We start from the raw sequence: 12,525 nt of genomic DNA, 5'->3' as shown, positions 1-12,525 counted from the left end.
GTGCTGTCCCTGGTGTCGGAAACCATGAACTAACTGTTGGATTAAATCATGAGATTAGGGTTCAGGGACTGATTACTTCTTATTTGTACTTACACAATAATTTAGGATTTTGTAGGTTCTAGGAAAGAAGTATATACCTGCTTCTATGTATTTTAAGATACTATATAAACAGAGCATACCTCGTGTTTATCTCGTTGTTACTCAATCACCTCATACAAGGGAGATAGATTTTATTAACTTGTGCCCCCTCTGCTGGCTAGTTTTCCAATTACAAAGTGAAAAGACAAGTTTACATAGGTGAGGTGTGCTATTTCGGCCAAACATCAATTTATAAAAGTCCCTTTATTAGGGTAAAACTACAACAAAACCCGTGTGAGTCCTGGTTTGTGAGAGTCAGTGGTGGTGTTGAGAGTTGGTGTTTTCATAGTACATAGTTACTGTCATGGGCTCAGTCAGGACTCCTTCAGCATTTGTCAAACCAGTTTCTTTCACTCATCCCTCAGCTGAAGAGATTTGGTGCTTTTACCCACCCTGTGTGTGTATATTGTTTCATATACAGAGGAACTAGATCTTTGGATCTATGGAGGACTACATACACTTCGAGCTTCTAAAACCTGCTACTATCATCTGCATTTCTGATAGGAGTTGTTTTCCCCTTAAGATGTAGAGCACTCTTCTTTTAGGTGTAGTAAGGGGCTCTCTCAAATTACCTTTAACACTTGATTAATTTACCTATGTTTTTCCTGAAACCTGTATTTTCTGCCTAGTATGAAGGGGAGATAGAGCATAAGACCTCCCATCTTGGATACTGCAGGGAGAACTAAAAGGTTTTAAGTGTTATGATAGAGAATATGTGTCCGTACTACAGATGTTTGTGGACTAGAGTTAGTAGTAAAAATCTTCCTGCTGTCCTGCAGCCGTTTCATAGAAACACTGGGCATTTTTTCTTTGTGGTAGTGTAATTCCTAGAATAGTGTTTCATTAGATTGTTTTGTAAGATTCGGATCTGTGAACGATTTGGTGTCTGTCTTTGCCATTAATCAGGCATCAAGGGAGATTTCTGGTTTATATTAACATTTCTTTTATGACTTGTGAACTTCATAACAGACTTCAAGACACATCCTGTGTAAAACTCAAACTGGTTAGTGTAGCTTTCATTGGACTTTCTTCTGAGGCTTCTGAAAGTGATCTGGAAATACATCCATGCTACAAATACCTGATCATCCACCAGTAAGACAGAATTGCTACCACTGCAAAACTACATTATCTATTTAATAATCAACAGCATCAAGAGAATATATCAAAATCTTACAGACAGCAAAACAGAGATGAGTTAGCAACTTGCTTTGTGCACAAAGTCTGGCTTGTCAGAGATCTTAATCCTGTACAGAATTCCAGTATGTTCTTCAGCTCTTACTCCTTCAGGCTGAAATCGCTGAAGTCTCTGACGCTTAAGTGGTTCCCATTCATGGGGTCAGTTCCTATTCTAAAACAGCCATAACAAATAGAAACAGCTTTGAAACTGTATTTATCATGCAGGTTCAGTCACTTGGATGACACCATGATACAGTTCAGAGGTGCTGTACTTTTCAGTCTGGACACAGAATCATGGAGCTCTTGTGGCATATCCTGTGAGAAGTCAGATTGATCAAAGCAAAATGTTATGGTAGAATCTGACTGCCCTTGCTCTTCACCCACCTCTCCCTCTGCGCGTGCCTCCCCCCCCCCCCCCCCCCCGGGTATTCTTGCTTGCATTCTGCTGGGTCACAGAGTTTAATAGTGTGTTTATGCTAAATATTAATTAAGTGATGTGCAGCATAACTTCATCTGGGAAAGCTTCCATTTAAAGACATTTTGCTTCTTATCAAGTAGTAGGAAAGAATTTACTAATCTACTGAAGTAGAAAGCACATTCATTCCTGAGTACTGTAGTGTGTACATATATGTGCATGATTACTGTGCATGTCTACATACATTTGAAAAAGTCTTAAAAGCAAAATAATTTTTTGGAAGAGTTATATTGCCAATTATGAATTCACTGAAATACTACTATGATGCCAGTGTATTCAGCTGTGTGGGTGGCTTGGGAAACAATTGTGTGAATGCATAAAATACAATTGATTCTATAGGTCTTCACAACTACATTGCTTGGTGCTGCAGGGATAATAGAAAATAGTCAAAGTTGCTGAAAATGCAAGTGGAACAAGTGAGAAGTTGCACAAGGTGCTACAGTTCTTATGTAGCATAGAGCAGCTGTTAAATACCTCTGTCTACTTGACTGATAGTGTTCTGCCTTGAGCAATGAAGGGGAAAGTCTCTAATAAATGTTAAATTAATGTTTTAGACATTTCATGATTTTGCTAAAGCATAACTAAACTGAAGTTCCTAAGATATGAAAAGCAAGTGGAAACTATGATGGATTTGGACCATCTGTTTCAGTTGGTTAAAATTCAAGCTCAGTGTTCTGGTATTTTTTTTTAGCTGTTATCAGTTTAAAGTAATAGCTTTAAAGCTAATAATTTTGCCATCATTTTGACTTCACATTTCATTTTAAACTATTGTTTTTGAACAATAGTTGCTCACAGATTCTCATGAGCATTTATGAGTATCTTGACCTTTTAAATTCTGAAAAACCTGATTGAATCGAAAAAACTGATAATGCTCTTCTGTATTTCCTGGTCAGATGACTAAATTTACTGGCAGGGCTGATACTTCTGAAAATAAAAAGGCTCTGCTGAGACAATGGAATGTATGATGGATGTGCAATACAACTTCTGTTAAATTTTGTGATTTAGTGAAATGAAATTATACCTTTTAGACATTTGATAGTGATCTGAAAATGTGTTTTTCCGAGTGATTAGTAGTGTGCTCTCGTAAAAAATATGTGCATTATTTCAGTTTACATTTATTTCCAACTTCTAGCCTTTCTTGGGCATGAAACTTTTGTACTACTAAATACTTCTTTTTATAGTAGTTGCTTGTTGAATGTGTCATTTTTAGTCTCTGACTTGGCCTTTTTTTGGTCATGTTTCTACCTCAGCTATTTCTTAAGTTTTTCAACACTTCTGACACTGAACTTTAATATTGAAATGTGTGCATTGAGATAACAATAGTCTTAAATCCATTTTCTCTTACTGCATGTATCATAGTGTATACTTGCATATCGAAAGGTCACAATAGCTCTTGAATTGCTTTACCTGTACACTCTGAAGAAGAGGAAGAAAAAATAATACTCCATTAATATATTAATCGGCCATACTGAAACTCGTTGCTAAGCTTACTTGCCTGTGAAAGTGAATTCTTCGTTCTGAGAGTCTTAACTAGACAATAATGTGTCTTGATAATTGGATACACTTCTGGCTGGGTCTGAGGGTCCCTCTCAGAACATCATGCAGGCTGGGGTGGGCTGGCGGTGCCTTTTACTGCCACCCCGTGTGAGTGGCGCAGAGCTCAGTGGTGCTCACAGCTCTCTCTTTCTTTTGTATTTGAGCACAGAACTACTTCAGCTGGAGACCGAATAAATGGCAACCGATGTAGCTGAGTTGCTTTGTGATTTGGAACAAATAGTTGTGAAGCTGTCAAATTGTTCAAAAGAATGTGTGTTGTGTAACAGATAAGTTAGTTTTAAGGCTTTGAATCTCTTGCTTGTTCCTTTTTAGCCTAGCAAGCTTGCAAGATTGATGCTGGTTTTTTTAAGTAACTTTCTTTCAAAAAGAGGTGTGTGGGGTTTTTTTTGTCTCCTTGGTGCATATCTGTCCTTGAAAACGCAGATTGCGGGTGAATGAAAAAACCCTCTTGACCATGTTGGACAGGATGATCAGCCATTAAAACCTTATGTGCTTCTTCCTTAGTGCTTTTTTTCACCACTGCTGCGAACTTTCAGAGGGAAAAGTGCATTATTGAAAAGAATTTGCAGTCAGATTACACTGGCAGCTATTTAGACTGAAAAGGGTACCAAATGAGGCAATTTGCCTACAATGACACAATTAGCTGAAGTCCCCATGACTGCTAGTTGCCACTGAATTTTCAGCTGGAAAAATAAGTAATGTTATTTAGGTTTTCCAAAATATGTTTGTAAGCAAATCTCTTTAAAAATAGGGGTTTAAAATGAAACTTGAAAGCAGTTTTTCAATTTACTGTAGCCTGAGTAGTACACTAGGACTTAAACTGCCACAGCTTAAATATAGCAGTTGAGTTGCCAGTGTCTAAAATGTTTATCCGCTATCAGGGGTTATAATCTGTCTGGAAACAGATAGCACAGAAGAACAGAAGTATCTTTGCTCCTATGCTTGTTAGAACAGGCCTATATAATGCTGGTTTAAATGACGAGTGATGCCCTTTTGTTTCCCAAGGTATTGGTACTGAGGCTGAGTTGATCTTTACCCTACTAACTTTAAGAACTCAGGGTTTCACACTTTCTATCTTTGACTTTCCTGTGTGGAAATGTAAGATGATACTAAAATTAGCTGCTGGATTATTTTTGATTTTGAAATGAACAAAACCTCATGGTGATTAGTTGGTTGTCAGAGTAAGTTGTAAACAGGGTTATTATTTACACCTTGGTATGCTGAGCTGATTTCCAGTGCATTTCGGCATACCTGTAAGCTGCCAAAGAGCTGATAATGTGTGCTCTGTCACTCACTGTTTCACCGCGTAACTGAAATAATTGAGCTGTGATGAATTAATTTCATATGCATTCACATATACATCCACAATGGTGCTCCTACGTATTTTGAAGAATACGATATTTCTAAGATGTGTAAATTCAGAGTGTTTTATTTTAATAGTATATTTTAATGGAAGAGTAATAGAAAATAATTTGATTAGATTGAAATAAAGTTCTAAAATGGTAATTGACAAAACTGCTGCAGTTTATGCTAAAAAATGGTGAGTGTAAGTCTTCTGGAATTTCATTTTGCCAAATTTACTAAAACATCTCTAAGTTTTTTGAGAGCTTATTTACATAAGAGGGCTGGAATTTTTTAGGAATACCTGGCAGTGCTGTTTTTGTATGCTTTCATGTAGCTAAGGTGAGGAGTAGGGTCAGAAGAGTCAATGGTTTTCTTTAAGAATTAATGACATGGAAATTTTTAGTCAAAAATAATAAACTTCAATAATAGACATTTCATCTGCAATTGTTCCTTGATATATCCTAATTATGTTTCTACTCCTTTAGGTGGAAGGGAGGTACTTGTTTCATGTTACTAAATTGCGTGGAGCTGTGAACCTCAGTGGAGCTAAGTGAACTCAGCTCTGTTCGCTTGTCTTCAAAAAATTCAGCAGTGAATTGTATACTCTGTGACTTGATTTCTTAAATTCTTTCTAGAAATGATAATATTTATAGCTCTATTGATGAGTTGATGAACTCAAGATTACTGTATTTTCACATATAGCTAGTGAAGAAGAGATTTCAAGGGGAAACCTTTCCCTTATTACTTAAACAGATGTGAGGCATTCTGCAACAGTGCACTGCTGGTGTTTCCACAGTTATCCTGTAGATGATACGGGTGGAAACATGAGTTACTTTGTCTTTGGAGTCTGAGATTCTCAAATCAGTTGTTACTCTGGCTACAAATGAATGTTATTCTGGTAAAAAGAGGTTTTTGCTTTTGTAAATTTGTTGCTATGTGAGGTGATTTTTGACATTGTATGTTGGAGATCATCTGTTGTGTAGGTAAAACACTTGTGAAATTATAAAAGATAAACTGAGGGTGAAGTTACTTCTCCCTCAGACATTTTTCGGGGGGTGGGGTGGGTGGGGGCTGAGCTTAGAATTTCTTGTTTCTTTCCTTAAAATTTCCTAATAATTCTCAGCCCAAAGTGTTTAAATTTAAGGCTTACATTTTAGATGGGTAAAATTGGTAAAGATTGTAGTTGAAGTACAAAAAAGTGCTTAAGATAATAAAGATATCTGGATAATAGGGGTTGTGAGAGACTAAATTTTTAATACTTATATTTCAAATTGGACTAGAATATTGACCTAAAGAGTATTGCCTATGACATTCTAAATCTAAAATTGTGTTGCTTTTATCAATTGACAATTTATTTTTACAATCATTTATTAGCAATAGTATTGAAGTATTTTTATGTTCAGTATTCATGAAAATAATATCCTCTTCCTCTAGTTAGAAACTCTGCTTTCAATATTATTTCAGTGCAATGTAATTAGCTTCCAGCTGAGATTTTGCAGTTGTGGTGAACTACTAGTTGGCAGAATAGCATGCCATAACTGTTCTTCAGAATTAAATAAGGCTAAATATTCTTAGGAAATTATTTTAATTAAAATTGAGTGTGTTTTGAGAGTCCTTAAATTCTTTTGAGTAATTGTTTAAATTGGATTAACTTTGCTTTCATGGGAGAGATTGATCTTCACTGTTTAATTTTATTTTTGCATGTTTTTTGTCTGTAGCAATGGTATGCTGTTTTAAAATAAAATTTTAGGATTTTACTAAGGTTTGAGAAAATATCGAGCAAATAACTTTCAAATTTTTCTGTTGGCATGTAGTAAATTGATCACTGGAAATGTGGTGTTGCCACTTTAAACTGGACACCCGTCAACAGACGTATTTCAAATTTTTAGGAGATATTTCTGTTCGAAGCACACAATTAGTAGATGATTTTTTTTATATTAAATGGGTTCTAAAAATGGATTTAAAAGGTCTTTTTCTTAACATCTATTAGTTCCCTCTCCGTATTTTTAAGAGTAATTTATAAGCATTCATAAGATAGTTTGTCTTTATAAGCAGAACTAGACTGTGGGTCTAGTTGTATTTTTCTTTATTGTTTTCTGAAGAAGAAAAATGAGGCCTTAAGCTTGCCAGTAGAAGGAGAGTAGGACCCACTAAACAAAAACTTGTGGCGACTTTTATCCAGTCTGTCTTTAACCCTAGCTAGAGTGGAAGGTGCTGCCTGGGCTTGGAGTTGACATGGGCACAGATTACTTTGGGATCCTCTTTTCAGGAGGGACAGAAGGCTCCTAGCATTCTGACAGTAGAAAAAAAGAAGTGCCAATAGCAAACCAAGTTTATTTTGTTACAGCTAAACTAGTTGAATGTCTTGGTGGGATCACAGAATGTCTTACCTTGTATATGTTTCTATCTTAAGTGATTCATATAGAAAGTTTATCTGTTTTTTCAGGTATTTGTTTCTGAAGTCTTGTGTGCATGGTTGAACCACCTTAGTCAAAATGTAACTGGTGCTATTCATGTCAGATTTTTCCTTAATACATAGAATATTAGTTCTTAACCTGGGGATCATGATCACAAGGTACTATGCAAACGCTTTAGTTGGTCACAGTAATTAAATCATGCATAAAGTCAGCTCTGGAATAGGGGGAATTGGAAGTATCTCTGGTTTGAAGAGAGAGTTGCGCCTCTAAGGAGCTGCTAGTTTGTCAAAATACTGCAGTACACGTTTTTCTTGAAGTCCTATGTTAACCATTTTTGCCATGGTTTTGTATGCATTTATTGAATACAGTTATATAAGTGTCCAGCTTTACATGGCCTTACTGCAAAAAGACTCAGAAATCCATAGCACTGTACTCCGTAGTACATGAGAATAAGTACCTCAGGCCTCATGGTTTTGTCGGTGGGTATCAGTGGCTGTTTAATGACTGAACAGAAGCTTATGAATTTGTTGCAGCATTTTAAATGAAATTGCCTTTTTTTTCCCTTAGGGACGAAATCCCTTTTTTCTGGAGCCAGCAATAATTATAACAGTTACTGATGGAAGTAAATTAACTACTACCAGTGGGATACAGGAAGAGGTAAGATCTGACCTCTCTTTACTGATGTGTACTCAACGTTGTGGTAGAATACTGTTTACAGTAGGAGCATAAATGACTCCTCAAAGTATGCTCATTAATAGCTTAAACTTGTGTGTGTTTTTCGTTTAATTTGAGGTAATTTTATGCAATAGTACGACAAAAATCTTGAATAGCTCTTTTTCCTTATCAGATGTGACAGAAGCATGTAGTACAACTATCAGCCTGTTTAGTAGACTCAGTTTGCTATTTCTGTCCGGGGAGTTCATGGCTTTTCAAATATGTTAGCAGAGGAAATTGGTTTCTGTAAAGCATGTGTGTCTTTAACTGGTATGGATGTAGGTTCTTTATGTATAGACCCAAATTAATGTAGTGATTTCCCAAAGGATGTGGCCACTAGGGAGTATGTGAAATATGTACTTCTTTCACACTGGGCTCTTACAGCGATTACAATCAAATCGGTTGTGTCCCTATAATCCAAGATAAGAGCTGAAGAAACGTATTTCAAATTAAATCTGTAGAGCGATTTAAAAAACCCAGATCTTAATATACTGGAGTACCTGCTGAGACATCTGGCAAACTCAGACCTATAGAAAATGCTGAGGCACTGAGCTGTTTTAACTTACTGGCTGTTTTGATTTTTTTTTTTTTTTTTCTTAAAAAGATGGAAGAGGTCATTAAGGATAGGGTTGGTCCTTACTATCATAGAATCATAGAATCGTCTAGGTTGGAAGAGACCCTTGGGGTCATCGAGTCCAAACATCTACCCTACTCTACAAAGTTCTCCCCTATACCATATCCCCAACACCACATCTAAACATCTCTTAAACACATCCAGGGATGGTGACTCAACCACCTTCCTGGGCAGCCTATTCCAATGCCCGACCACTCTTTCTGTGAAAAATTCTTTCCTAATGTTCAGTCTGAACCTACCCTGTTGGAGCTTGAAGCCGTTCCCTCTCGTTCTGTCATTAGTTACCTGTGAGAAGAGACCAGCACCAACCTCTCTACAGTGTCCTTTCAAGTAGTTGTAGAGAGTGATGAGGTCTCCCCTCAGCCTCCTCTTGCTCATACTAAACAGTCCCAGCTCCTTCAACTGCTCTTCATGTGATTTGTTTTCCAGGCCCTTCACCAGCTTTGTTGCCCTCCTCTGCACTCGCTCCAGCACCTCGATATCTCTCTGGTATTGAGGTGCCCAAAACTGGACACAATACTCGAGGTGTGGCCTCACCAGTGCTGAGTACAGGGGCATAATCACCTCCCTACTTCTGCTGGTCACGCTATTTCTAATACAAGCCAGGATGCCGTTGGCTTTCTTGGCCACCTGGGCACACTGCTGGCTCATATTCAGCCGCTTGTCAATTAGAACCCCCAGGTCTCTTTCTTCCAGGCAGCTTTCCAGCCACATTTCCCCAAGCCTGTAGTGCTGCTTGGGGCTATTGTGGCCCAAGTGCAGAACCTGGCACTTGCCCTTGTTGAAACTCATACCATTGATTTTGGCCCAATGATCCAATCTATCTAAGTCTCTTTGTAGAGCTTCCCTATCCTCCTGGGAATCAACACTCCTGCTTAGCTTGGTGTCATCTGTGAACTTGCTGATGATACACCCTATGTCCTTGTCAAGATCATCAATAAAGACATTAAACAGAAATGGTCCTAACACTGAGCCCTGAGGCGCACCACTTGTGACCGGCCGCCAGCTGGATTTAAATCCATTGAGCACCACTCTTTGGGACCTTCCAGTCAGCCATTGCTTGACCCAGCGGCTCATATGCTCATCCAGGCCGTGTGAAGCCAGTTTTTCCACAAGAATTGTATGGGGGACAGTATCGAATGCTTTTCGAAAGTCCAGGTATACAATATCAACAGCCTTTCCCTCGTCCAATAATCTGGTTATCTTGTCATAGAAGGAGATCAGGTTCATCTGGCAGGACATGCCTTCTATAAACCCATGCTGACTAGGCCTGATCCCCTGGTTGCCCATTATGTGGGTTTTGATGGCACTCAAGATGACCTGCTCCATGACCTTCCCTGGTATCGAGGTTAGACTGACAGGTCTATAGTTTCCCGGATCCTCCTTTTTGCCTTTCTTGTAGATGGGTGTTACATTTGCCACCCTCCAGTCCATTGGGACCTCCCCAGTTAGCCATGACTTCCTGTAAATGATGGAAAGCGGTTTGGTGAGCACGTCTGCCAACTCTTTCAGCACTCTAGGGTGTAGCCCATCTGGTCCCATAGACTTGTGTGCATCCAAATGGCATAGCAGGTCACTGATCTCTTCCTCTTTAATCGTGATGCTCCCATTCTGCTTCCCCTCCCTGTCTCCTAGCTCATGAGTCTGGGTGTCCAGAGAACAGCTAGTTCCACTGCTAAAGACTGATGTGAAGTAGGTGTTGAGCACCTCAGCCTTTTCCTCATCCTTTGTGACTAAGTGCCCATTCCATCCAGTAGTAAAAAAAAAACAAACAAAAAAAAACCAAACAAACAACAAAAAAAAGTCCTGTTTTCAGGGAAAAGGTTAATATCCAAAGGTCTGTCCTAAACCTGTCCTTAAGGGGAAGATTCAGGCTTTTCCATATGATACACCACACTTGACTATACAAAGTTGTCGTACATTGCTGTTCATTAGTTACTCCAATTTCTCCTAATACACTATGATATCACATTCTTATGGCACTCACAGAAGTTGTTTGAATGGAAAGTGGTATTTGAGTGTTTTTGTAATGTATCTGACTGTAGAGGAAGAAAGCCGAATGACCTGATAATCCTATGTGGGCTACTAACAAACAGCCATAGCCAGTAATGGAAAAGGAATGCCTGGATCCGTGATATCAAGTAGATTGTCTGTATAAAACCTCATTTTCATCATATTTTTTTACCCAATAAGCTCTTTTCAGCTTAATCCAGTGATTGATTGGGTGTGGTCCAAAATACTGAGTAGAATAGCAGCCTCATATTTATAGTGATTGTCAGTGAGCGAGTGTTAATTAGACAGAGGGTAGTGTGGCACTTTTAGAGCCTTCTACAACATTTAGTGCTATTAGCAGCAGAATACTGTTTTGTTTTTTTTAAGAGCTAATTGGGTAATCACTTAGCTGTGAAAGTCCTTTCTTGAGGACAAGCAACTTCTCTGCTGTCAGATGACTGGCTTGTAAAATCTGACATTGACATCCTGGAGTGAGGGACACCAAGATGCTCATGGTGTGAAGAAAACGACATGTAGGTGGAGGCTGAGAACTGGGTTTGTTCAGCCTTTAGAAGAGAAGCCTGTGGGGGATGTTTTACCACCATCTGCAGCAGCTTAATGGGGGAGGGAGCCTGGCTTTCCTTGGAGGTGCGCGGGGCTGACATGAGAGGCAGCAGCTGCAAATTGTACCTTGGGAATTTCTGATTGGATATCAAGAAAAAAATGTTAATTGTGTGGGTGACTGAGCACTGACATAGGCTGTCCAGTGGTTGTGAGATCTCCGTTATTGGAGGTGCTCAAAACTGAGGTGGACAAGGTCCCGAGCATTCAGAAGGCTCTGGACTATATAACCTTCACATGTCCCTTCTAATGTACACAGTTCTATGATTCTTTGTTCCTTTCATCTTGTTTATTTATCCAAAATTATTTAGGTAAGAAAGCTCTACTGGCTGTCATGAGCAGTTTTTCTTTCAGCAAGAGTCAGGACTTTTTATAACTAGAAAGTTTTTTGTGTTCCTTTTCCTTCAAATGTGAGTACAGCTTTTTCACCTTAGTCTTCAAAATGTCTTCTAAGACATTTTATGGTCAAGCAACCAGTTGGTCACAGATTCACACCTTTAAATTGTTGTAACTGATGTTGAGAAAATGGGTTTTCTGGTGGCTGCTTTAATCTACTGAATTTAAGCTTGGTATGTGAGCAGTGCTGACAGATAACTACACGCTACGCTCAGAGTTTTAGTGTCATGATCATGACATTGGGCCAGATTTCACACATAATGCGATGATTGTTAAACTACATTCTAGAGATTCAGAATCTGCTCCACTAATGTTAGTGAACTAATGATTTCTTGGTAAATGATCAAATTGCCTTCCAGAGGAACTGAAAGTGACAATTGCTTTTACTTCCTGCAAGACAAAATGCAAGTTTGAGTGGTCTTCCATATGTATTTAAAGGACATGTATTTCACATTCAGCAGTGGATGTGATTTTTTTTTTTTTTTTTCCCTCTTTTGCTGTAGCTGTACCAGTAGGAAAATCCTTAACGCTATCAAAGAGCAGGGGAACAAAGTATCCAAGGGTGCTTCTGTCTTTCAGGGATGATCTTTGCTTTTGTCAACATGTGACCTATTGATTACAATTTTTCTTAGTGTAGCTTGAGTGTCCTTTACGTTTGTGTCTCAAGTTGGGCATGCAGAAAGGAAGCAGAATTAATACAGTAATACCACCCTGAGGATAAGGAAGTTTGTTGTTGCTCTTCTGTTGAATAGCAAAACTTTTCAGTCACTTTGAAATGTCTCTTCTGTTCTTTGGGTTTGACTTTGGAGATACTTTTCAGAGTTGGTGTTGGAAGTGATCATAGGCCACTGGCCGTGACAACAGTGTTTTTACTTCCTGTGTAAACTTGTTATCATGGGCTAAGGCAGTATATTTTTAGTTCTTTTAAAACTTACATACAAGAGAACGGACAGTTTTCGGAAAGCCTGTGAAGCCAGCATGGAACCTTGAGGCAAGTTTTCTCAAAATTTTCATTTTTACCAATGAAATCAGCTTTATCACTATGAGAACACTGCCATTTG

The 12,525-nt window shown here is 38.5% G+C and overlaps 1 protein-coding gene across 2 annotated transcripts in view; it reads left to right on the top strand.

Annotated features, from left to right (window-relative positions):
- The window catches only part of INTS6 (integrator complex subunit 6), a 48,600-nt gene that overhangs the window by 13,109 nt on the left and 22,966 nt on the right, over positions 1-12,525 (top strand). For both annotated transcript variants that reach the window (XM_074159797.1, XM_074159721.1), the window contains one exon: positions 7,675-7,764. In XM_074159797.1, the coding sequence (XP_074015898.1) occupies positions 7,675-7,764 (90 nt within the window). The remainder of the gene's footprint in view (positions 1-7,674; positions 7,765-12,525) is intronic.

This window comes from Numenius arquata, chromosome 1 (genome assembly GCF_964106895.1).
Source record: "Numenius arquata chromosome 1, bNumArq3.hap1.1, whole genome shotgun sequence".
Taxonomy (NCBI): Eukaryota; Metazoa; Chordata; class Aves; order Charadriiformes; family Scolopacidae; genus Numenius; species Numenius arquata.
Note: the sequence above shows the minus strand (reverse complement) of the source record. Positions and strands in the feature narration are given on the sequence as shown.